We start from the raw sequence: 25,830 nt of genomic DNA on the forward strand, positions 1-25,830 counted from the left end.
GCCGCTAGTGTTGCGGACGAGAGGCGGACCCTGTGAGTGTGGGCGGCAAAGCTGGCGTCGCGCATGCGCGCGACTGCGACTCGCAGAGCGCGGGAAAGAGGCAGGCGCGCACCTATATGAGGGGCGGCAGTGACTACCAGGTTCACTTGTCCAGCGTGGCGGTCAGGTCTGGGCAGTCTTCGCGTTTCGGTTGCCGCAGTAGGGTTAGTGTGGGCCTAGTTACCGGAAGCCAGTCCACAGTCCTCGAGCCTCAGGCCTCCTGGCCTTTCAGCTCCAGACCCTGGGGCCGCCTGGCCTCAGAGAGGGGTCAACTTACCTTGATTTTCTCCAAAATATTTGACGCAGATAATTTAACCTAGTTGTCCCACAACAACTCCCGGCAGACCTACCCAGTTCCTGATAAGGACAGAGACCTCAACAACTTCTCTGGCTCAGGTCAGTGTGGGCTCGTTTGGCCCCCAAGGCTGGAAGGAATTGCCCTGTGGCAACTCCTGGCCCTTCAAGGTCCCAGGCGCCCCCATAAAGCCTCCCACCCCTTGAAGCGCCCCAGGTGGCCCCTCTAAAAGTCCTCAGGTGTATCTAGAAGGTTCCCAGAGACCCCAGCCTAGAGGGAGGAGTTTTACACAGGCTGCCCCAACTTAGGTACTAGAGCCAGAGTCCCTAAGACTTCCCACTGAGGACACCCCCGTCCCCACCCAGACCCACGTGTGCTCAGACCCTGGGCAGAAGATGGACAATTCCTTCTCTGTCCTCTGCAACATGGAGGAGGTTTGAGTTCTTAGCCTGTGGCCCAAAGTTGCTGTGACTCCCACCCTGTGTCCTCTTAGGGCCTAACTGACCCCTTAGGGCAGCCACATGGTCCGAGGGTGGGGGGTGGGGTGGCTTCTGACCTCAGTCAATGTCACTGAGTCTGTACCCAGGGAACAGTGACTGCTTGTAATGATGGGATTTTGCTCGTTTTCAGATTTCTCAAGGGAGGGATAAAATGAGTAAGAGGAAGAGGCTTCGGACTTCAGGTATTTGGACATTCAAGTTGGTCTTTTTATTTCTGTTTCTGCTCTTAGGAGGATTTTGGGTCATTTGTTGCAAAAGTGCTAACATCATCACACAAAGCTCCTTTTAAAAAATGATTTAATACCTCCTAGTAAGAAAGGTATAAATTCTGGAGGAGTGCATACAGTAGAAAGTGAAAGCTTTGTGGAGCTTCCTCCAGCCTCTGATGGGGTCCAGAGCTGAGGGATGGCCCCAGGCTTCCGGGCACAGGTGCAGCCTCCATGCAGGCCCACTCTTAGCGACCACTCCTGAATAGAGCTAGACATGTTGCAAGGCCATCTGGTATGTAGTTAAGGGCTTCACTCTTGAACCAAAAACCTGGGTTCCTCCCAATTCTGCTGCCCACTGTGTGATGGCAGGTGACTTATTCTGTGCTTCCTTTCCCCCTTCTGCAAATAGGGGTTAAGAAAAGCACTTCCTTTTTTTTTTTTTTTTAAATTGAAGAACAGTGATTCTTAACTTGATTGGGGGAGGAATTTGCCCTCCAGAGGATATTTGACAATGTCTAGAGTCTTTTTTGGTCTTCACAATTGGTGTGTGTGGGAAGGGTGGTACTGGTGTTTAGTGGGTCTAGGCCAGGATGCTGCTCAAAGTCACAGAATGCGCAGGACAGCCCCCACAACACAGAATATCCAATCCCAAATGTCCATAGTGCCTCAGCTGTCAGTAGTGTGTAGGTTGAGAATCATGCCCTAGAGCTCAGATGTGGATTAGTAGTTGAAAAGCACCAAGAATAGACCCTAGGTAGTACCCAAATATAGGCTGCTGTTATGATTATCTTTCCAGACTTTTAAAAGACTTTTCCTTTGAAATAATTTTGGGCTTACACAAAAGTTACAAAAGTAGTTTAGACTTCTGTGTACCGTCCCCCGGATTCCTTTAATGTTAACATCCAGCAAAACCACAGGACCAGGATCAATCATACAGCACAGCATTTAAAAAAAAAACAAAAAAAAACAGGAAATGAACCTGAGTACGCTACTTCTTCCAAACTTTTCAGTATATGCAAAAATACAGCGTTTTTACTGGAAAATAGAATCATCACACATTGCTATGCATCCTTCATTTTTCACTTCGTGGTGTATTGAGACCATCTTTACTTGTCTGTATGGTTATAGAATTTCCTTGTTCACAGAGAAAAATACCCCTGGGTGGTGTGGCTCAGTTGGTTGGGTGTCGTTCAATTCCTGGCCAGGGCACATGCCTAAGTTTCGGGTTCTGTCACTGGTTAGGGCACATACAAAAGGCAACCAATTGATGTTTCTCTCCCACTTTTTTTCCCCCTCCTTTCCCCGCTCTCAAAAATAAAAATAAAAATACATTTTTAAAAAGAAAAACACCCAGTATTACATAGTGTAAACTCCATTTCCCTGTCTACTATCTAGGGTATCTCAAACTTAAAAAGTTTATAAGTTATTTTACTCACTGCTTAATGAACTTAGGCAGTAGTACTCATTTTTCCCCCAAAATGGGGGACTGAAAAGAAACTCAACAGATTGAAAATATTTTGTGCAGAGATGAGCAACAGGCTGCTTGGAGACATGAGAATTTCTCTGACCTTGGAGGGGGAAGCTGGGGACAGCCAGGCCCACCCACAGCAAGTCATTTGGGGCCTCTCTTGGCCATGGACTCCTCAGCCTATTGAACCCCTGGGCTGCCCCAGGACAGCTGTTTCTGTGTGTCTTGGATGGAGTGGGAGGAGAGGAAGACAATTCTGGCAGGTGGTGAAAAAAGCCCTTTCCCTCCCAAGATCTTTTTGGCCTTTGGTGTTGAAAACAAGGTTTTCCATTAGTTTTTCTTAAATTAGTCCTGTGGGGACAGATCACAGGAAGGAAATGGGAGGCTGTTCACTTCTGTTGATAGTTTTGCTTTTTATTTGGTATAAATGTTCATTGGATCAGCAAAGCAAGCTAGTTCTTTGGCATCTTAAGAAACTAAATAAATGAAGCAGCTTTTTGTGTTTTCTGGCATACCACAGAGTAGGAATATGTTTGTGTAAGAAACTCATTGGAGCCTTGTTCTGGGTGCAGTGTTGGGGTGGGCACCTGAGAGAGGGGTGGGAGGCAGGGCAAGAATGAGATCAAAGGGTGCAGCAGATTTAGTTCCTCCCCCAACAGCCTTAGGGTCAAGTCAAGGAAAATAGAAAAATGCTTCTCTTAGAGCTAATCAAATACACAGCAGTGGGTTATAGTTTGGAATGGGCACATGTGAACCATAACTCACAGAATTAGAAGAAGTTACGGGAAAGTTGCTGTGGTCTAGTGGAGTGCAAACAGCTGGGTGAATGCTGAGGACCATAGTAATTGGCACTGGGAAGGTTGGGGGCGCTTATTCAGTGGGTTTATTTCAAGGTGCATAAGGAGCTGAGGTTGGAAAGGGTCTACATGACTGAACTCCAGGAAAGGTCAGGCCTGGGTCTGGTGTGTCCTTTTGTCTTCACTACCTGCTCAGTAGCACGGTACATAGTAGGGTCTCACTAGATGCTGAAGCACACTTAAGTGTGAAGACTTTGGAGTTGGATGCCTAGATCTCATTCTGGGTTCCTGGGCCACACGTGCCTCAGCTTTCCTTTCTCATCTATAGAACAGGTGTAACAACAGGACCCTACCTTGAAGTTTTATCATAACACACCCAAGTTCTTCTTCTTTTTTTTTTTAAAGAAGTTTTTTCGGGTTTTTTAAAGATTTTTTTTTATTCATTTTCAGAGAGCGGGGAGGGGGAGATAAGGAGAGAAGTGTGGTTGCCTCTGGCTCACCCCGTCCTGGGGACCTGGCCTGCAACCCAGGCATGTGCCCCGACTGTGAATCGAACCAGAGACCCCTTGGTTCCCAGTCCAAGCTCAATCCACTGAGCTATACCAACCAGGGCCACACCCAAGTTCTTGGGACAGTGTCTGGCATGGATCTCACTAGAGTCAAAACTTATTATTCATTGAATAAATGATTCACTTGGGGCTAGATTTGGGGAGGTTTCACAAGCCAATCACTATTGGCAATTTCTGTGTAAGGGAGTTTCCTTCATCCAACAAGGTGTTAATAAAAGCTTTTGGGCTCTAAATTGTCCTCAGTGATGGGGAAGGTATTGCAGAGATACAAAGAACTAAGTGGCAGCTGAGATATCCCTTCCTTAGCACTTAATGACACAGGGTCCAAGTTTTCCCAGGGTGGATATTCTTCAGGTATCCTGGAAAACTAGAGTGGTACATAATTAGTAGTATCTGCATTTCCTGGGAAGTGATATGCATTTTCTACATGTTTATTCAGTCACCTACCAAGTATTTATTGATTGCCGACAGTATACTTACTAGATGCTCTTCCAGGCACTTGAGCCCCAGCAGAATGTGAAAAGATGAGGCCCCTCTTTAATGGAGCATGTTGTAGTGGGAAAGACAGAGATGGCCCAGTACATCGATACTTGAGAAAAGCCTTGAAGTGAACAGAACAGCATGGGCTGCAAGGGGACGTCTATAGAAAAGTCAGGGAATGGCCCCACTACGGGGATGTTTGAGCTAAGACCCAAAGGAGCCAGTACACACCTCTCACCACTTGCCCAGAAAAAGTCAGCTGGGTCCAGTTGTCTTCTGTGGTTTGGAGCCAAGCCAGGCCACCTCAGGATTCAGCCTCAGTCATGACTGGTCCATGGGTAAAAAGCCTTTGAATCATGTGGCCATGTAAGCTCCTAGGTCCCTTCTGGATCAGGTTCCCTCCCATCTCTCGATCTCCAGACAAGTGTCAGAGCAGGGGTTTCCTGCCTGTGGAACAAACCTGTTCACACCGCAGCTGTGGCCCTGCCAGGTTTGGTTGTCAGCCATGGCAGAATGTGCTCTGGTCATCCCCTACTCCTTTGTCTTCCTTTGTCTCTAAACTAGGAGGAGTCCGTCCACTGAAACCACCAAAGAATGCAAGACTCAGAGACTCTGACGAGGCCCCCCACAGTTTCCAGTTGGGCCCTTTGCATCACCCTGAAGAGTCAGAAGGCAGGTCAGGACCTCCTCCCTCTGTAGAGCAGAGTTGGGGGGAGCCAGGACAGGTGGCCTCCAGGTAGGTGGCTCAGAACATTTTAGTACCTCCCCACTGACAGTGGGCATGGCACCGCCACCCAGTGAACAGAATACAAATGGGGAGGGGATTACATGGCTCACTCAGTGTCGTGCCTCCCCCCGGGAACTCAGGTCTCTTGAATTGTGTTTTTTGATGCTTTACTCCTCAGAACTCTCCTCTCTATCAGTAAAGGTCAATATTATAAGAATGGGCAAGAAAAATTTTGAAGTTTTCAAGATCACTTAGCTTTAGTATGTAGCTCATTCTTTCTGCTGGTCAAATCCATATTTATCCTGTATTCCTTCTTGATGAAGGTATCAGGAGTAGGTCTGCAAAATAGTAACCCATAAAAGAAAATAGTAATAATTATATGGTAGGCAGTGTGTTTAATAAACATTTTACACGTATCAGGTCATTTAATCCTCATGGCATTTTAAAATAGATTTTTGTCCTCTTTTAACAGGTAAGGACTCTGAGGCTTTTAGAGATCAAATGACTTGCCCAAGGCTACTGAGCTGGTGCAAGGCAGGCTGGGGTTCTGGCTGTATCTTGTTCCTGTGCTCCTAACTACTGTGGTTTCCTAGTTCCCTTATTTATTTATTTATTTATTTCCAGGAAATAAGTAATTAAGCATGATGGGGAAAAAGAAAAATCTGGAGAAAAGTTTAGTCTGCCTGTGGCATTAAACCGCATGTAACTAACTATAGCAAAGTAGAAAGGGTTAGCGTGAATTAGGAGAAGGAAGGTTCCTGCTACCTGAAGTCTTCGGACAGTGTGTCATGAATTGTACTGCCACATTTTCTGAGTAAAATATCAAGGCGTGTGATCTGACAGTTTTCCTGGGCAGCGGGGTGTATGTGTCTGATCTCAGGTCAGTGCAGTTTTAGGATTAAAGGCAGCCCTGCTCTGTGTGTGATATGAAGAGGGGCCATGTGTTACACCTGAGCCATTTTCCCAGGCACAGAAATGTCACTGTGCTCCTTACTCCTGGAGAGGCCAACAGGGCTGATGGGGGTACAGCCACCACCCCCTCTGCCTTCTGTGTCAATGAGAATAGTCAGAAGCCCGGAAGCAGATTTCCCTTTCTTTCTTTCTTTCTTTTTAAAATGTTTTGTTAAGAAATACCATGTGCACACAGATATAATGGAAAACATAAAGCAAACAAGCTTAACACATTTATGTTGAGAAATGAAATCTTGTCAGCACCCCAGAAGCCACCTAAGCAACCCATCCCAATTAAAATGTTCTAACAGGCTTTTGCTATCAGTATCTGGACTTATTCTGTGTCCAGAGTCTCCCCTGGTGCAATTCAAGTCCATTGGCATATCTTCATGCTTTTCCTGTTCTACTTCCAAAGTTGAAATCATGTGAAATTTTGGTTCCAGATTTTTGTGTGTTTTTTTACATTGTATATGTCCACATTTATTTAAATATAAGAATAGTTTCACCATTTTTTTTAAAAAAGATTTTACTTTTAGAGCAGTTTTAGGTTTACAATAAAATTGAGAGGAAGACACAGAAATTCTCCACATATCCCTTGTCCGCACACATGCACAGCCTCCCCCATTATCACCATCACTAACCAGAATGGTACGTTGTATTTTTTTTAACCAAAGATGAACCTATACTGGCACATCATCAGCCAGAGTCCATAGTTTAGTTCCCTCTTCGTGTCATACATCCTATTTGTTTGGACAAATATATAATGACATGTATTCACCACTACAGTATCATACAGAGTGTTTGCACTGCCCTAAAAATCCGCTGTATTCTGCCTGTTTATCTCTCCCCTGACCCTGGCAACCACTGATCTTTTTACTGTCTCCATAGTTTGCCTTTTCTAGAATGCCATATAGTTGGGATCATATAGTGCATGGCCTTTCAGGTTGGCTTTTTTCACTTAGTAGTATGTACTTGTTTCCTGTATGTCTTTTCATGGCTTCATTGCACATTTCTTTTGAGTGCTGAGTAATATTCCATTGTCTGGATTTACCACAGTTTATTTCTTCATTTACGCACTGAAGGCCATCTTGGTTGCTTCCACATTTTGGAAATTATGAATACACCTGGTTTTTTTGACACCGTGTTTCTGTATCTACAAATTCCCTTCCTTAGAATTTCCAAAGTTGGGAGCAGGAGTGTCAGTGCAAATGAGAATTCCGGGTCTTACTTCAGGAGCCAATTCCTGGGATTATAGGGGTAAAGTGCTGCCAGAGCAGGCAGATTGGATTCTAGATGTGGGACTCAGCCCCCTTCTTGGAGTCAAATGTTCCCCAGGACACTGCTCCCCTCCTCCATCCCACCCTCTCTCAGCAGATGCTCCAGAGCCTGCCTTCCAGGAGACTTGGAGCACTACTTTGCCTTTGGACTTCATTCTCTGTCCCACTAGGTGCCTTGAAAGCCTTGAATGACTTCAGAACCTCCTCCATTTTGTCTTTCTCCATCCAGCTCCCTGGATAAGGAAGCAGGAGCTCCCTCCAGGCTCCTGGTGCAACCAGAAAAGGAGCCAATTGCCTGTCCTCCTTCCCAGGTGAGCCTGTTTTGGAGCTTTTCCTACGTGCTTAAAGAAGCTGCCTGCCTTCTACTGGAGTTCCTGCCTCTATTCATCCTCACAGCCAACAGGGGGCTTGTGTGCCCTGGGGATGGAGGGCAAAGGCCATGTTTGAGACTAGAGAAAGAAACCAGTTTGGGTGTTTGTTTGGTTTCTTTCTGAGACCTCATTCCTCCTTTATATATATTGCTGCTTTGTTCTTGTTGTATCTTGTTCACAGAACTCAGTTGGGAGGTTTGTCCCCCAGTTTGCAAAACCCAGGAAAGCATTGACGAGACTAGCAGCTACAAGGGAAGAGGACCTCAGGAGTGGGGCCTTTAGCTTGGTAAGGCCCTATAATTAGCAGGTTGAGCCTCATAGATGTACAGCCTCTTAGCCTGGCTTTGGCAGCTGAGTTTAACCTTGGTTCCCTTTCCACATCCCCGTTTTCAGCACATCACACAACGGATGTCTCTGGACTGCAGGTGCTATGCAGGCAGCTTGCAGGCCTGTGAGAGGCACTCAGGACAGCTGTGCCTAAACCAAAAGTGCTGGGGCCAGAGTCCTCTTGCTCACCTTCTGCCCCTAAAACCTTTTGCTTCTCAGAGGCTTTTGTGCAAGTTGGGATGGGGTGGGGGCGTCTTACAGCATGGTTTTTGTCCTTACCACTGTGACCTCCATGGTGGACAATATCTGGTAACATGTGTCCCTAAAGAAGTGAATAGTGGGCATGTGTTTGTAATCACCCGCAATTAGAAACACCCTTGATGTCTTTCAGTGGGTGAATGATTGAACAAATGATGGCCTCTACACCATGAACACAACTCAGCAATAAAAAAAAGGGCAAACTAGTGCCACAGGCAACCACCTGGGTTATCTCCAGCGCGTTAGAGTAGGAAAAGCCAATCCCAAAAGGTTATTTGCTGTCGGATTCCATTTACAGAACATTATTGAAGTGACAAAAGCATAGATGTGTTGGGTGGACTGGTGGTTGTGAAGGGTTGGAGACGGGGGTGGACCACACAGGAGAGAGGTGAGTGACTGCAGTTGTCCGCTCCGGGGGTCTTTGTGTTGCAAATGTTCAATATTTTAGCTGTTGTGTGGATACACAGCCTCCAACTGTGAGAGAATGTGTAGAACTTAATATACATACACAAACGGAGAGCCAGTAATGGCAGTGGACACTTTATCAATGTTAACATCCTGGTTGTGGTAGCGTGCTTTTGTTATGTAAGGTGTTAGCATTGGGGCAAGCTGGGTAAGGAGCGCAACAGATCTTTTCATGTTGTTTCTCACAACTGCACAAGAATTTGCAATGATCTTACCAAAAGTTTAAATTGAAACAAAGGAGGGACGATAGCTTTGCTGTCCATTCAGAAAAGGCTGCATATGTATCTCAGCAGGCTGGTTGCCGGTGACTAAACAAGCAGTATTGACATGCCACAGCCTTCAGTGGTCTGACATTTGCAGTGCAGGCCCTCCTAGAAAGGTTGGCCTTAAGGTGCAGGGAGGTCATTGTGGAGGAGTTGTCTCCCCCCCACCCCGGGACTGATAACTGTACAAAAGAAGTGGGGCAACAGCTGCTGTTTATAGGTACCCACAAATGCCAGCCTTAGTCCCTAGGTATTGAATTTATTTGCAGTCCAATTTGGAGGGAGACCTGATGGCACAGGTGTGAAAGGAAGCGAGATACTGGGTTGACTCCATTGTTTGAGGCCTAGATAAGTAGTTGGAAGGATGGAGTTGCTGCTAGTTGAGATGGGGACTCTGACGGGATGCTCAGGAGCCGGTGTTGGTTGTGTCACATTGGACGTGATGGGAAATGCCAGGCAGAAATGTTAGATACGTGCATCTAGAGTCAGGGGAGATCTGGGCTGCAGTGACTCCATAGGTTTGGGCCTGAGCACCTGGAAGGATCGGGCTGCCATCTACCTAAGGATGGTGCTCCCTCCATGTCCAAGCTGGAACCATCCTCTGTCTGAGCCTGCTCTGGTCGTCTCCCACCATTATTAGGAACTTTTTAAAAAACAGGGGTTTTTTATTGTATTTTTTTTCCATGACCACTTATCCCCCTTATACCGTCTTCCACCCCCGCTTACCCTCCTCCCTTTGGGACTTTTCATTTCTCTCTCTCACTCCTTTTAAACATTTTATCTTGAAATAATTAGAGATTTAAAGGAAGTGCAAAGTGTCTATTGATGGGTGAATGGATAAACAAAATGTGGCATATCCACACAGTGGAATATTGTTCAGCCTGACAAAGGAAGGGTATACTGCCACTACAACATGGATGAACCTGGAGGACATTATGCTAATGAACAAGCCTGTCACAAAGCAGCAAATACCTTACAGTTAAAGACAGTAGTACATGAGGGACTGGAGGGAGGGGCAATGGGGACTTAGTACTGTATTCTGTCGTGTATAATGCACACCCACATTTTTGTGTGCATTATACACTGTATTATTATACCCACAGCATGTAATCATTATACCCATGTATAATGCATATCCTTATTTTTCCCTCAAAAGTTTGGGCAAAAAAGTGTGTATTTTACATGGCAAAATACAGTATTTAATGGGGCTAGAGCTTCAGTTGTACAAGGTGAAGGAGTTCTAGGGACCAGTGATGGTGACGGTTGCATTAACAGTGTGCATGTACCTAATGCCACTGAACTGTGCACTTATGAGTTGGTTAAGGTGGTGAATCTTACATTGTGTGCATCATACCACGATTTAAAAACAAAACAGCACAGAGGAGTCCTGGTGTTTCCTCCCCTAGCTTCCCCCAATGGTAACATCTCACATAAGTATAGTTCTCACCCACCCAGGCAGTTGACACTGGTGTGACCCACAGGCCCCCTTGATATTTATATCCTTGATCTCCACATTCCTGGTGCTGGTAGGGAGAATGAGCTGTTAAAAGGAAGGGTTCCCATGCTTCTTCTTCCCCCTCCAACCCTTGGCACAGAGCTCTGCCCTGTACTAGTACAGTAGTCCCCCCACTTATCCACAGTTCCATTTTCTGTGGTTTTAATTACCTATGGTCAGCCACTGTCCAAAAAAATTAAATGGAAAGTTCCAGAAATAAACAATTCGTAAGTTTTAAGTTGCATGCCATTCTGAGTTGTGTAATGAAATCTCACGCAGTCCTGCCTGGGATGTGAATCGTCCCTTTGTCAGTGTCTCCACCCTGCACATGCTCCCCTGCCGCTAGTCACTTAGAGCTGTCTCAGTTATCAGACTGGTTGTTGTGGCATCTCAGTACTTGTACTCAAGGCACCCTTATTTTACTCAGCAATGGCGCTAAAGCCATTCACATAACTTTTATTACAGTCCTATTTTATTAATTACTGTTGTTAATCTCTTACTGTGCCTAATTTAAAAATTAAACTTTACCATAGGTATATATGTATAGGAGAAAACATAGTACGTATAGGGTTCAGTACTATCCGCAGCTTCAGGCATCCACCGGGGTCTTGGAACGTATCCCCCATGGATAAGGGAGGATTACTGTACTGATCCCTTCTGGCGTCTGCACAGCATCTGAGCCTTTGTACAAGGGCAGTAACAACTAGAAAAATATTCAAAGTGGTTGATTACTGAAGGCCTGAGGCTGAGTCTTTCTCTCTATACAGGAAACACCAGCAGAGCCCAGCGCCCAGCAGGAAGAAAGCCAGTCATGGGAGGAGTCCCCTGGGCTCACTGTCTGGGAGGCCAGGGCACCAGGAGACCAGACCCAAGCAGATGGCACCCACTCCAAACACAGCATCCCAAACCCTATAATACCTATTTCCAGCAAGGGGGATTCTCAGTCTGAGGTCTCCAGTGATGTTTCTCCAGAACGGGGGATGGTGCCCTTGGCCTCGGAGAAGGCCAGCCAAAACTACCTATTGGAGCAAGGGACCAACTTGCCAGGTGGTGGAGGCACAGAGGCGGGTGGGATTCCAGGTGATCTCAGCCAGAAAGGGCATCTACCAAGTAGTGGTGCTGAAGAGCAGGAGCCAGACCAAGGAGCCCCACAGGAGGAAGGTGCCCAAGGAGGAGCAGGTGTTGACCAGGAGAAAGGAGAGAGCATCCTGGGCCTGGCCACTCAGGGCTTAGAGCCTGGATCTGTGGCCCAGGCTCCCTCTGACCCCATGCAGACACTCAGCAGGGCCGACAGGGAAGCAGAAGGGAGCTGTAGCAGCCCAAGACACCCCTCTCTTAGGATCACTGTCATCACAGATGTGATCACAGACCCCAGAAGCCAAGAACAGAGGGCACTGGAGGTGACTGGGCCAGGTGGGAGGGCTGATACCAGGGTGCCTGCTCCCAACAGGAAGGCCCCTGATGGAGGCCATAGTGGGGCCCTGCTCAGAGGCACACCTCCCACTGGGGAGACCACAGGAGGCAGAGGGGAGGCGGGATGGGAAGCTGAGCCCCCTGGTGATGTCCTGGGGGGCCCTGCAGCCTCCCTGGCTCTAGCTCATGGGATCCAGGAGCCCCCAATATGTGCTAGAGATTCCAGTCCTGTAGCCTCAGAAATGGGCCCAGTTGTTGATCAGACAGGCCAGGATCAAGAAAGGCTGGGAGGTTTGTGTGCACTGCCTTTGCTATCACAGACTTCGGGTGAAAAGGCAGCAGAGTTAGGTAGCCAGAGCCATGAACAAGACCTCGCGGGGCTCAGTCTGTGCCTTGGAGCCTCTGCTCCATTGTTGCACAGAGAAGCAGTGGATGGTCCTCCCTGGGATGCCAGGGCCCACCAGGGCAGCCCAGGTGCCCCTGTAGGCCCAGCAGGCCAGCCCAAGCACCCTCCTGACTCTGCAGACCAGGCCGTGTTAGAGGGCTTCCCAGCCATAGAACTGGACTTCCTGCCAGACAGCCAGATAAAGGATGCCCTGGAAGCCACCAACTTTGAAGCCCCACCTGAGCAGGTAACAGCATCCTTAAGTACAGCCATCCCAGGACAGGTGCCAGTGTCCACAGGCCCTCATCCAAACTGTCCAGTGGAGGGGGAAGGCGGGGCATGTGGTGGTCTGTTTATGTGGCAGGCGAGTATAGGGATCTGAGTTGCAGCTTCAGGGGTTGGAGTCTGTGATTTTCCAGAAAGGAAAGACCTGCTTTTCTACAAGGAACCTGTCCCAAACATAGGCATGGAGTTTTGTTTTTTTGCTGGATTTTGTAGAAACTTTGCTTCCTTCAGGGACCTCCTACCTGACAGGCAGGGGAAAGTTGCCCAATGAGCTTCTGCCAGCCATGGCATTCACCTGTCAGGGCAGGTGGCAGCTTCGCTTCGGCCTCACTCCCAGGGGAAACTCCATGTTACTGGCTGGTAACACACCTGAGCTGGGTTAAGTGCTTTGCAGTATTGCTCTGGGAGGTGGGTGGTTCTGGTGGGTGAGGATGAGAGGCTGAAAGAGGTTGGGCGCCTGCCAGAGGGGACACTGCCAGGAGGGGAGGAGGCTGGGTCTGCGCCCAGGTCGGCCTGATTCTGCAGCTGTGCCTCAGCCACTCCGTCCCAGAACGTGGAGCCCAACTCCCTTGACAAACGTTGGCATGTTTTTTCAGCTGTCCCTGTTGAGATGTTTTTTCAAAAATTTATTCAATACATGCTTGTGGAGAGCCTGCTTGTGCCAGGCATGAAGACATCAGGCGGGATCCCTGCCCCCTCAAGGTTTGTGGTAGCATTGTCCCAGAGTGAGCATTTGTAACCTAACATTTTAGAACTTAAAGAGTCCTCATGTGACACAGTTCCAAAACACAAGCAATGGGATTTCATCTGGCACCCAGCTGAAGAAAGCCAGCTGTTCTGAGTATGGAGGGGAACATGGCTGGGGGAGCCCGTGTGGGTCTCCACTGCACTGCCTTCCCCAGGGACAGCCAGGAGGCATTTTTGGCCCTCCAAAATGTTCACCTGTAAGGTGACTTCAGACCCAGCCTGCCCCCCTGCCCCCTGTGGGCCCTGGCTCCTTGGGTCGCCCATTTAATGATCATCAGACAAGCGAGATGATGGGAAGTAGGTCACAGTGCAGGGTCAGAGCACAATTGTCTGGACAGGTGGGCATTCAGGTGCTGACTGAAATTTCAGAATTGGGGCCTCATTTCTTGAAAAATTCAAACTCCTCATTACTAAGTTACAGTCCCTGGCCTCTTGGGCATTGACTAAGGGAGAAGGCTGGGGAAGCAGTTGGGACATTTGGTGGCATCCAGCAGGCCAAAGAGGGAGCCCTTCTGAACAGGCTGCCAGACAGGCTGCCAGCGCCTCGCCTTGGAAAACAGCAGGGAGTCAGCAGTGCAGGGTGCCTGGGCGGACAGCCGGGCCCTCTGACCTGACAGGTCCTCCGGGAGAGTCGGCTCTGCCCTGACAAGGCTGCCAACGCCCAGACGAGTTTTGTCTTGATATTGGGCGTTCCTGAACAAGTTGGGGTGACCCGGGCACCAGCAGATTCCCAAGGGAAGATTCTGGATGGCCCTTGGCAGGAAAGCCAAGTGGGCAGGGGCCCTGGGCACAGAGCACAGATGGGTGGAGAGCAGCAGCGCGGCCTTCCCCTGACTGGCCCTCAGCCTCACCGGGCACAGCCATCAGCACCATTTCAGAGGAAGCCACTCAGACTCACAGAGGTTGCACAGCAGTTGTAGCACAGAGGTCAACCGGTTTGTCACTGGTTTCAAACCCAGGTCCCCTCACAGGGAAGTTTGGCATTCTCTTCTCAAAATAGCTCTCTTGGGACGTGATACCTCAGAGCTGGTGGAGCCTCTGTAGGCTGTTTAAGGAACATCATATAAAAAGCTGATTCCCAGGTCCCTTGGAGTGGCCTGCAGTTGTGACCCTGGATTTTCAGGACCACTTTTGTCGTGACAGACATTTAGACAGTCCTGGTGGGTGTAAGAATATTCCTCGCAGTTGAGAACAGTGCAGTCGGTTTGAGGAATATGTGACATTGAATTGTATTTTAAATCAGCTGCCTGCGTGAAGTGGCCAGATCTCAGGAGACCCTGCATTGTCTACAGCAAAGATCCCAACTGACACTGCTGGTGTCTAGGGCTAGAGTGCTCTCTGGTGGGGACCGTTCTGTGCACTGTGGGGTGTTGAGAGGCATCTCTGGCCTCCACCCACCAGATGCCAGGAGCACCTTTACCCCCAGTCATGACAACCAAAAATGTCCCCAGGTGAGAACTGCTGGGCTACAGGCAGTTCTTCATGTGATTCAGGCACCTCTTTGCTAGTATAGCTCAACCTTTCATCCTGTCCCCCACCCCCATCAGGGGACAGGACTTCCCTAGAACAGGCCCCTCTCCAACTCCAGGACTTCGGTCTCCTTAGAAGAGGCCCTGGGCAGGCCACCCCATCTCAGCCTCTTTTCCTCTTTCCAAGGAATGTACGTCACCTCTGTGATTGAGTCTGACATTTTCCACAAAAATTAAACCACTGTTGACATTTAGAGACTTGAGATTCTCGGGGTTATCTGGCTTTCTCCCCTATTAATTATGAATTTTTCCTTGGCATTATATTTGCAGGTTTTTTCTGACAAATGAGTGGCCGACCTATTTCCCCTCGACACCAGTGCCCACCTTGCTACAGTCACCACCCCAGGGGTCTTCTCTGCACCCTTCTAGGTACCGTGGGGTGTCCAGGGTACAGTGCGGCACCTCAGTTGTCAGGCAGAAAGAATGTGTGGATGCAACCCACCCCCGGGCATGGATCAGCTTGTTGGAAGGTGCAGGCCCAGTGGTTACCCTGTCTGCTCTCTTTATGAGGGGAGAGGGCAAGAGCAGCCCCGGCTAGTCGCCCCCAGGTCTAGCCATCACTTTTCCTCTGCAGGAGTTCCAGCCTCTCTTCCCATCATGGCTAGGGGAAGGGAGATGTTCCCTGTGTGACTCTTCTTTCCTTCCCTGTGCAGGGCTCACACAGCTGGACTGTTCACACATGTGCTCTCTCTTTTCAGTTTCCTGCAAGGAGCATGGAGGGCCCTTGCTGGCCTGGCGCCAGCCTGGGTACTGATGGAAGCCCCCTCACCACGGCCCAGCCAAGGTAGCCATCCCAGGACTCTTGCCTTGGAGTGAGTCCTCCCTTCTGAGGGGGAATGTCCCTGCTTTTCTGGCACTGGTGCTCCCATGCTTTCTCTCCTGCCACCCCAGGAGCTTCCATTTTGCTGATGAGGGGCACAAAGGGGCCCTGGCTGTCCCTCACTGGACTTTGCTTCCTTCAATTTAGTAAGGGAGCTGAGCCCTGTCTTTCCAACTGCATGTGTCTCTGGCTCCCTGTAAGTGGAGAACTGGTGACCAGCCATCTGTACCCAAACAGGAGTCTCTTCCCTAGGAGCCTTGGGGTGGTGTCCCTGGTTCCGTGGGTTATTTGGATTCAGTATGTGCATTTTTCTGGAGGGGGTGGGTCCAGAACTTTCCCAGAGTCTCCTCAGAGTGGAATGGCTAAGAACCATTGGCCTGGTAGATCTTGGGTGGTCCCAGGTTGGGCACAGAGTGGGCCCTCCAGGGCTTCTGACCTGTCCTGTGTCCTCACTTCCCACTTGGCTCTGTGCCCCAGAACAGGCCACTTTCTCTCTTCCTGCAGGCCACCAGGTGTACTGTCCCTCTACCTGAGGAGTGTGTATGTGTGAGGGAGAGACAGGGGTGTCCTCTCCCCTTACCCCCAGAGCCTCCACAGTCCATCACCTCTCTCCTGTCCTTTCTGCCAGCCCTATGAGGGCCAAGCACTGGGCACCGTCCTTTCCTGTTACCTCCTACTGGAACAGGTGTCTCTGCAGAGGCGGTGCCTTATCAATTATTTGTAGTAAAGTTTCTGTTTCTGTCTAGCAAGTGTGGAGGAGGGGCTAGGGGTGCAGCCCTTGGCAAGGTTTTCTGTTTCTCCTCAAGGTGTGAGGTGGAGTGTTTTTACCTTCTTCCCTTGCACTCGTCACTAGTACCTGTTACACCGCTTGTACACACACATACTGCACAAGGACCAGAGGCAGTTTAGTGAAAGTAGCCCCACCACTGTTTGGGTTCTCACCCAAAGAGGAGGGGGGATCATATCTGAATCTCTGATGGCCTTGTTGGGCCAACATAACCCCGCATGGACATCTGGAAGACTCCCAGAGCAAGTCCTGGGGTCAATGGCTCATGGTGAGTAAGACACAAAAGAAGCTAAGGCCGGGGTCAGCCAGCCATCTTGGGTGACTGTGGCAGGTGGAGCGGAACCAGAGATTCGGTAGTGACAGCCCGGGAGGTTCTGCCAAGTCAAGAGTATAGTAGGCTTTATGGAGCACTGTTGACCAGGGGCCCAGAGGATGACCCTCTGCCAGCACCCACAGGCCACACATGTTAGATCCAATGGGTGCTGCGGCGCAGCCACTCCTCCCACAGATGCTCATGCCATCCCATGCTGGCTCTCCCAGAAACCGCTCTGGGCACAGGGCAGACAGCGTGGGACAGGACGCAGCATGAGGCTACGATCTAGTGTGTTGGCAGGTGGGGAGAGAGACAAATAAATTAGTCAGATGGCAGAGTGTTAGGGATAGAAAGACAGTGGGGAAGGGGTTAAAACTTTAACTCGGTGATCAGGAAAGTCCAGCTCCCCCACCCCTCAGGGAGGAGACATTTGGGAAAGAACATTCCAGAGCCTTAAGAGGTGTTCAGGGAAAGGCCAGGAATTCAGTGTGGCCAGAGCAGGGGGAAGGGGGGTGAGAAGGAGGAGATGGGGTCTGGAGGTGCCAACAGATGGTTCAGTAAGCCAGGTTTCCATTTTCACAGCCTTCCACTCCATGCTGCATGGCAGATAGGCTGTAGGGGCAGGAGCTGGGGGTGCAGGGAGCTCGTGGCAACAGCTCCTCGGAGGTGGCTATGCTGGGGAGAAGAAGGGGCTGGACTCCATGTGTGCTTTTGGCAGTTGATCCAGCTGGGTTGGCCATAAGAGCTCTGCCCATGTTGCTTAATATCTGGAAAAGCAGACAGCTGAAGGCCCAGCAGAAGCCCCCCAGATGGTGTTTGATGGAGCTCTCTGCTGAGGTCAGGCCTCTTGTCTTCCTTTCCCTCCAGTACCCACAAGGGGATCCAGCCATGTGAAGCCACCAGGATGAAGGACGCAACAGATACTGTGCACGGCCTCATTGTTGAGCTATCCAACCTGAAGTAAGAGCTGGACTTGGGTCTGCAGGGAATGGACAGGACAAGCAGCGGGATGGGCCCAGGGAGAATGGGATTGGGGGGAACCAGAGGGCACAGCAAGGAGGCCCCCTACAGTGGCCCAGGCCTCCCAGCAGCAGCCTCTAGAAAGTGTTACTCCTGGCCCTCACCTGTTATGTCATAGGCCCATCCTTTGTAGAACTGTTAGGTCCTGGAGAGGGCTGGGGTAGTCAACAGTCGACTCTAACAGGTTGATTCTGATTGTGCATGTGTGTCTGTGTGAATGTGCCTCTGAGAGTGTGTGAGTCTCAGCATGTGTGACCTGTGAATGTGTGTGAATGTGTGAGCCTGTGTGAGCCGGAGGGTGCAGTGCGTCCTGCTCTGGCTCATAGTCAATGCCAGCATTTTTGTGCAGCCGGCTGATCATGAATGCCCACCGGGACCTGGAGGCATTCAAGCGCCTCAACTACAGGAAGGTGAAGCCTGCAGGGAAAGCCCCCGTGCCCTATACATCAAAGGGGGCTGGGACTCTCCCTTGAGGGGAACATTCCTGGAGTGATCTGTAGATGCTTCCAAATGGGGACGCTGGGGGACCACGTGTGCAGTGCCTATCCCTCCCATGGATTTGCATGTGTTTCGTTCACACCCTGACCCCCGGAAGTGCCTGGTGTTCCTGCAGAAAAGCTGGCAACAATCTCTCAGCACACCCTGGAAAGCCTTCAGTCCCTGATGTTGTCCCTAGTGTTTTGTTACCCCCAAGATGCTCCAGCAGGTCCTCGTGGGCCCTAGAAATCGTCTTTCAGCCCCACTGGAAGTCAGTGTCCCCTGGGAAGCCCTAAAGACCCCACTAGAATCAGCAGCCTCCCTCTGGGGCCTATGTGGGGAGAAAACCTATTCCTCCAGAGGTTGAGGCTGCAATGGGGGGTGGAGGCAGGCGGAGGCCCCAGGAGCAGGGCCCAGAGCCACCCAGATGTTTATCTGAGTTTGCAAATTTTGGCTTCTTAGCTAAGGTTATGGCAGGTTCAGAATTTGTTTCTTGCTGGAGGAGAAAAGGGCTCCCTTTGTTGGCTGTATGTTTGTCTTTCCCTGGATTTCCATTTTATTTATTTCGGGAAGACCATTAATAAATGATTCCCTAGTGAGGCCCCAGGACCTGTTGTTTGGGGGTTGAAGACTTGGGGTTCCTTGATGTTCTGCCCACATATCTCCCTAACTGCCTTTCTCCTTTCACTCCCCATCCTCTCTAGGAAGGCAAGTAGGGTTACTGCTGGGACACAGGTCGGGGGCTCCCCACAAGTTTCCAAGGGTGTGGCATTCACACCATTCATACACACCAGCATCTGTGAGGTTGTGAGCCCACAGGACAGTTATTTTCAGCACTCAGTGGCCCTGTTTGTTCTCTGTGGGACAAGCTGCTTTGAAGCCCCAGCCTGGAAGGAGGCAGTCTTGGGGGGTTGTTGATTCTGACAGGATGCACACCTGGTCCCACACAAGCCTGACCAAGTGGACCAAGCTCCTTTATTAGTGGCTCTGCCTGTGGCCTCCACGGTCAAACTCCTAGGGCCATCTAACCCTAACCCTTCCCACTGCCTTCTTATGCCCTGGGAGGCCCCGTTCAGGAGGGGAGCAGGTCGGATCAGGGTCCTGACACCTCCTTCCTTGACCGCTCCAGGACATGCTAGTTCATCCATTCCCCAGGATTCAAGCCCCATCAGCTCTGGCTTATGTCCTTAGCAGTTTGCAGCAGCTGGGATGTTGTGTCCCCAACTCAGTTTGAAGATCCTTGGGGCCACCCCTCTGCGTCTTTGTCTTCCTCTCTTCCCTCAAAGCCTAGATAGCAGGCTGTCTTCAAGGTCAGGCTTCCATCCCTGGCTTTTCCTCCTGGGTGGCCTCAGGTCCCAGTCCAAGGGCAGGGGGGTTCCCTGCCACCTACTGGTCCTGGAGGCCAGGGAACCAAGCTCTGGTGATGGAAGAGACAGACAGGGTTGGGGGTTCCTCTGAATACAGCCCTCTGGGAAAACCAGATCACAGTCCCTGGGTGGGGAGGGCTCTGTATCTCTCCCACTCTTGCCCAAGCAGACCCAAATCACCTCCACAGTGCCCTTGGTCAAGGCCTGGGATGGCTGACCCCCCACAGGATATGGTCCCATTCCTTCCCCACACCCCAGAAAGGCCTGGCATGTGACTCCATGGCCCCAAGTTTCTGGAGCATTATGGGGTGATGTAAACATTCACTGAGGGCCTCTTTGGTGAGGACAATGTGGGGGAAGAGGCTTGGTCTAATTGTCTATCCATTTTCCCCCTTAAATCAGGTCCCTGCCCCCAGTGTGCAGGATTCTACCTATTTGGCATGTTGATAATATGAGGGGTGGTTGAAAGGGAGTTTGAAAACACCAAATGTCAGAGAAAGTGCCTAATGTGGTAACCCGGCAGCAAGGTTGTGCCCAGAAGTGCCAGGAAAGGGGCCACCCCTCAAAGCCCTACAGCCACCCCATGGTGCCCACTCCCATTTCTCAGCTTACCCCAGTGCCCCAGGTGAGCCAAAATCCAAATAGCAATCAGGAAAGTGGGAACAAGAGTAACGTGCCTGGGCTAATAGAGCCAGGAGAGAGGACCTGTTCCAGCTAGCATCTCAAGACCAGCCCCATCAGACCCTTGATCCATTCATAGTATTTATTGAGCACTGACTGGGTGCCCCGTGTTGGGGAGGAAGGGTAGGGGTGTCCCAGGACCACCTCCTTCCTCACAGGGCTCTTTTGGCAGTGTTTCCAGACCCTGCTTCCTCACTCAAGCCCCAGGCTGGGGTAACGGTTCAGGGGAGGGTCCTGGCCAGATGCATCTTGGAAATCCAGCCTTCAGGGTATCAGCGTCCCCAGGCCAGGGAAGGCAGCATCCCGGATGTCCTCCCCGCACCCGCCTCCTAGGCAGAAGTGGAGGGGCAGCAGAAAGAGGGTGAAGGTCCAGACGACTTCCTGGCACCTTTGGAACCTGGGTTTTAAAAGCGGATGGGGGAGGAGAAAAACAGTAATAGGCAATCGTTTATAGGCCGAAGTACCAGTTTCACTTGCAGGGCTGCTGGGGCTCTGGCGCCACTCGGAGGCTTCTAGTGGAATAGCACTCAAGTCACATTGGCCTATGGAAACCCCAGGTGAAACCCAGAACTGGACAGACAGCACAAAAACTCCACCTCCGACCTTCAGTGCTGCCCCCTCGTGGCCGTAGGGCTCCAGGATCCCGAATTTGTGACATACAGAGTATTACCAGGCAGGCTGGCCTCAGGCAGCCCTCCCATACGAAAGGCAGGCTCCCTTACCCTTTCACTCCATATCCTGGGACAGGAATTTTCCTGCTCCCTCAGAATTAAGGGGAAAAGGATTCTGGGACCATTATCTCTGTGTGTGTCCTCAGTTTCCTGCGCCTCCAAGTTGGACCTCACCAAACCTCACAGGCATACTATCCTCTGGAGGCAGTCTCATTATTAACAAATATTCACTTTGCAGCTGCAGGAGGTAGGGTGGGGTCCTCCTGTGGGCTCACCATCCTCAAGTTAGCCCACAGTCTGGTGGGGAGGTGGTGGGTACCTCCCCATAGTACCCAAATAGGCAGCGACACCGCCCCCATCAAACCCCCCTCCTCTGTTGGCAGACTACCCCATAATGTCGCTAAAATGGATTTGTCCTTTAAGACCCCACAGAAGCTGAGACCTTTTGCATCTATAATGATAACTGCTGCCACTTCAAGCCAGAACTACTCAAAACCTGCATGGTCCAGTGGCCTACAAGCACAGTGGGCTCATGGGGAGCTGGTTAGAAATGCAGGTGCTCAAGCTTTACCCAAACAAAACATCCAGAATCGAAATCCCCATTTGATGAGTAAGGTCAGAGTGACCTCACATGGTGGGCCACGCAGGTGAGCAAAGTGTGTTTAGAACTGAGGGAGACTCCAGCTGTAGGTCTCCCCTAAGCTGTAGCCCCAAATGCTCTCCTGGGTTGCTCCCCACACAGAAAACTCATGGGGATCCCCTCCGGTCCAACATTTGCCTGGGCGCTGCTGGGCCATTCCCTCCGGCCTACCTGGGACACCTCTGCCTGGAAAACCAGCCTCTTTCAACACTCTCACATCCATTCCCACAGTCCAGTTGCTTAGCCACTGCCTTAACACATTCAACACACAGACCTGGTCTTGCCTCTTTTGTAGCTCCCTATTAGTGCCCAAGTCCAAACTCTTTAATGTGACCTACAAGGCCCTATAGGCTCCTTGGCTGTCCCAAAATCTCTGACACCTCCTCCTCCAGCATACAAACACACACTCCCAGTCCATCCCTAAGTTCCTGAACAAGCCCAAGTGTCTCGGCTCCCCACCAAACTGATTTAGGCTTCCTAAAGTCACTTCTTCCAGGAAGCCCTCCTGAACCCTCTCATCTGAATCGTGTTTTCTCTAGACTTCCCTGTTCAGCACACTGTGTTTTAACTGCTGCTTTTCATCTACTTTGCCCACCACTGGCCCAGGCCAGTGCTTGGCACAGAATGGCACAGAAACTATTGGCAAATGAGTAAAGAAATAAAGAAGCTGGGTAGGGTTCAGAGAGTCTGAGCAGCTTCTCTTAAGCCACACTGCTGCTCGGTGCCAAGCAGTGTCAAGCCCCTGCTGTACCTGTCCCCAGACCTCACCGCTTGCTAGTCCACATGGCTTCCCTGCCAGGTCACCTATGCCTGGAAAAGGATGGCATTTTCCGTAAGGGCCAAAGAGGGTGAATCCCTTGCCCAAGACCACATAGCATAGTCAAGCCGCAGTTTACCCACACTGGGCCACACTTCTGGAATACTCTAAGGTTTCTACACTGATTCTCCCCAACCCTCTGAAATAGGAACTTGGGTTAATTCCACTTAAAAGAAGATCCCCCTCCACAGCAGATTTCCCCAGCCACCTGCACTGTCTCCTCCTCCTGCTGCTGCTCCTCCTCGGCGGTGACCAGAATCCTGTGTCTTCGCCTTGTCAGGCCGGGCCAACTTCTTGCCTGTGGAGTTGCGGGTGGTGTAGCTGTAGACAGAGGTGTAGCCTTGGCCAGTGAGTGGGCAGAAGCGGCGGGTGTGGGCATGATCTCGAGTGGCACCGCACTGGGGGCACACATAGTCTCGAAGGATAGGGCACAGCACCCGGCCTGCCTCATCCTTGAGCATATGGGATTGGTAGATGGCCCGGGATTCACCGTTGTGTTTGCAGAAAGAACACAGGCGCTCTGGAGCTGGTGAAGGTTCCGGGCTGGACCTCTGATCCCCTGGTCTTGGCGTTGGTTCTGGCTGGGAATCTAGTTTGGTCTCAGGCTCTTCCTCCCCACACAGAGCCCCAACCAGACGTGCCAAACCCAGGTAATCTGTCCACAGGTCGAAGGTCCCCATGGCTCGGTCACAAGTGCCAGGCAGAGGGGCAGAGAGAGAAGAAACCCTGCCTGCCCCAAGCTTGTCCTTCCCTTCCTCCCTGCCCCTCCCTTTCCCTCTCTGGAGCCTAGGAGTCTGGGCTGTCAGTTCCCTCCTTATACCTCCAAGGGGTTTTGAAGGGAGGGAACAGGCTGTGGGAGATTCCTTATTGTCACAGGGGGGCTTGCTGCTGCTCCCTGTAAATGCACCTGACAAAGAGTTGTAAGGTCTCTGAGTGGAGCAAGGTGGGGGGGGGGGGGATGACAGGACACAGTCTGCAGGGGGCACCTGCAATTTGGAGCCACTTACCCCACCCAGAGGGCATTGAGAGGGCTATCCCCCACCACACCTCCTTGGAGGAGGTCAGTCACCCTGCCCCATAGGGTTTTGTGGGGGGAGGGTGGAAGACCCACCCTCAAGACAAGCATTGATGTAACCTGTAACTTAGTAACTGCTTCCTTCCTTCCCTTAGGCTAGGGGAAGGGCCAGGGGCCTTTTGGGGAGAGGGGGAGCTGCTGATTTTCCAGACAGCCCTGAAAGGGGGATGGTACCTGGCTAATGGGACCAAGGCTTCCATCTCTGGGCTCCCTCAGGCTGCTTTCACACTCATTGTCTCAATGGAACCTCTATTAATGGATGAACAGACTGAGGTATGAAGCCACCTACCCTTAGGGTTATTCACAAAGACTAACACAAAGCTTGCCTCCCCTGTCTAGGTGCTGGCCCTGGTCGGTCCTGGGGTGGTGAGGAGGTGAGATTGGGAGTTTGGGGACAGCAGAGGCACAGGTTGGGCTAATGAGGGGACCCCAGCACTCACGCAGCCTTGATCCTCCCTCCCTCAAATGAGACCTCAGCTCAGTCCGAGGATGGTGGCGTATGCCCAGGAGTCACCCAGGTGGGGCACAGACATGCAGATGGCAGCATCAGCCAACACCAAGGTGCTAGCTAGATCTAGGGGGATGGGGGATTGGTGCAAGGAGGGTGAGAAAGCTGAGCCCAGGACCTGGACACAGAGAAGTCGGGCCACACCACCTACCCACCCCATTCACTTATTCATTCAAGAAACATTTATGGAGCCCTCAGGGAACAGGCACATAACTCCCTTTTAGAAAGGTTTTTCAGCTGCCCAGCCACACCCCACCCCCGCCTCCAGGATTTCTTCCCCAAATCCAGCTGTGCCCATCGGGATCCCAGACACCAGCCCTACCCAAGCAGTGAGAGGCTGGGGGCGGGGTGAGGTACAGGCTGAGCAATTTGGGGGGAACCCATGGTGGGTCTTGTCCCCCAGCCCACTCCCCTCAGGCTGTGTGCGGCCCAGCCACAGTGACATTCATCCCTCGGTGGGTCTGGCCTCTGTTCTCACAACCCACCGACAACAATGAATGTTGATTGTGACCTTCGCTGTGGCCTAAAGGAGGGGATGTGCTCAGGTAGGACCTGGCTCCCCAGATCTGAAAAGTGAGGGGTCACAATGGGTGGACGGCAGTTCCAGGCCTCGGGGTCCACTCAACGGTCGATGGTTTGCCTGAGCTGCCCAAACTCACCGACAGGTTGAATGTTCCCCCAGGCCCTTGGCAACTTCTCAGGGTGGGAGGGTGGGGGCAGGAAACCAGAGAGGTGAGGGAGGGAGGGACCTATTGACTCATTAAGTCAGCAAACAGTGGGTGCCAACTGTGTGCTCCAGGACCTGGAAAAGCACAAGATTAATATCAATAGTTGTAACAGTAGGTATTTATGTAGACTTTGTTGCATGGATGTAGCAATACTGGGTGCTGGGCTTTACTCAAAAGGGACCTGGAAGATGCAAATGTACCCCATTTGTCAGTTTGGGAGACTGAGGCCAGGGGGCACCACTCCAAGTGGCCCCTAGATGTGTCTGACTGCCCTGCTGTTCTGAGGTGTGGGGGGACATCGTGCAATAGAGAGATAAACAAGTCATTTTAATACAATGTATACCCTCTGTGAGCCTCACCCTGTTCCTGGGCAGGACTGTTTATGAACCACAACAACCCTTGGGGGTCACCAGAGTCTCCACTTTGCAAATTCAGGACCCACAGTGGGGCCGCTGCCAGGCCCACCCATGGGTCCATTTGCTCCCTGGACAGGGGAAAAGCAAGAGGACCCAAGGAGACACCCACTGTCCTTATGCAGGGTCTCAGGCATCTGAATTGAGGCCCTTGGTGATGTAAGAAGGGTGTACCCTCAGACCTCAAAACAGACTGCCAACAAATAGGTGCTTGGACTCCCACTGTGGCATGATGCTGCCCCCTCCTCACTTCCTCCTGGTAAAACAGGCCTCCAGTCCCTCCCTCCAGGAGCCTCTCAGTGCTGGGTGACCGCTCCCTCTGGTGCCCCCTATCTGGGTTTATGAACTCCAAGGACAACCTGGAGAAGGTCCTTCAATTTCCCAGGCCCCTCCCATTTCACTCAGGGGAATATGGAGCCCCAAAGGAACCCTTTAGTGTAACCCTAAGGTGAATCAGGGGTCCCAAGTGTACTAAAATAAACCCTAAAAGGTCCGTGTTGTAGGCGGCCTGAGCCAACACAGCCCTCCAAGCCCATCCCCCGAGACCCCAACTCAGATCCTGCCCCAGGACACCCGCTGCTCTAAACTCACCAACCCTGGTCCCTCCCCAAGACCCGTTCTCTTAAAGCCCACCCACCTATTACCAGACCCTAGGATCCTCCC

At 51.1% G+C, this 25,830-nt stretch overlaps 2 protein-coding genes across 2 annotated transcripts; one reads left to right on the forward strand and one right to left on the reverse strand.

Moving 5' to 3' along the window:
* Positions 1–7: 7 nt before the first annotated feature.
* On the forward strand, positions 8–18,867 carry BRME1 (break repair meiotic recombinase recruitment factor 1). The gene is made up of 9 exons (XM_024557006.4): positions 8–435; positions 965–1,016; positions 4,922–5,093; positions 7,542–7,623; positions 7,865–7,969; positions 11,259–12,536; positions 15,549–15,634; positions 17,638–17,730; positions 18,140–18,867. The coding sequence occupies exons 2-9, from the start codon at positions 986–988 to the stop codon at positions 18,261–18,263; spliced, it is 1,971 nt and encodes a 656-aa protein (XP_024412774.2). The 5' UTR covers positions 8–435; positions 965–985; the 3' UTR covers positions 18,264–18,867.
* Positions 18,868–20,395: 1,528 nt separating this feature from the next.
* Positions 20,396–23,200, reverse strand: NANOS3 (nanos C2HC-type zinc finger 3). The gene is made up of 2 exons (XM_024556787.4): positions 22,652–23,200; positions 20,396–20,712 (listed from the first exon to the last, which is right to left on the reverse strand). Exons 1-2 carry the CDS (start codon positions 23,121–23,123, stop codon positions 20,645–20,647), a joined length of 540 nt encoding a protein of 179 aa, XP_024412555.1. The 5' UTR covers positions 23,124–23,200; the 3' UTR covers positions 20,396–20,644.
* Between the last annotated feature and the right edge of the window lie 2,630 nt (positions 23,201–25,830).

Source organism: Desmodus rotundus, chromosome 9 (assembly GCF_022682495.2).
Source record: "Desmodus rotundus isolate HL8 chromosome 9, HLdesRot8A.1, whole genome shotgun sequence".
NCBI lineage: Eukaryota > Metazoa > Chordata > Mammalia > Chiroptera > Phyllostomidae > Desmodus > Desmodus rotundus.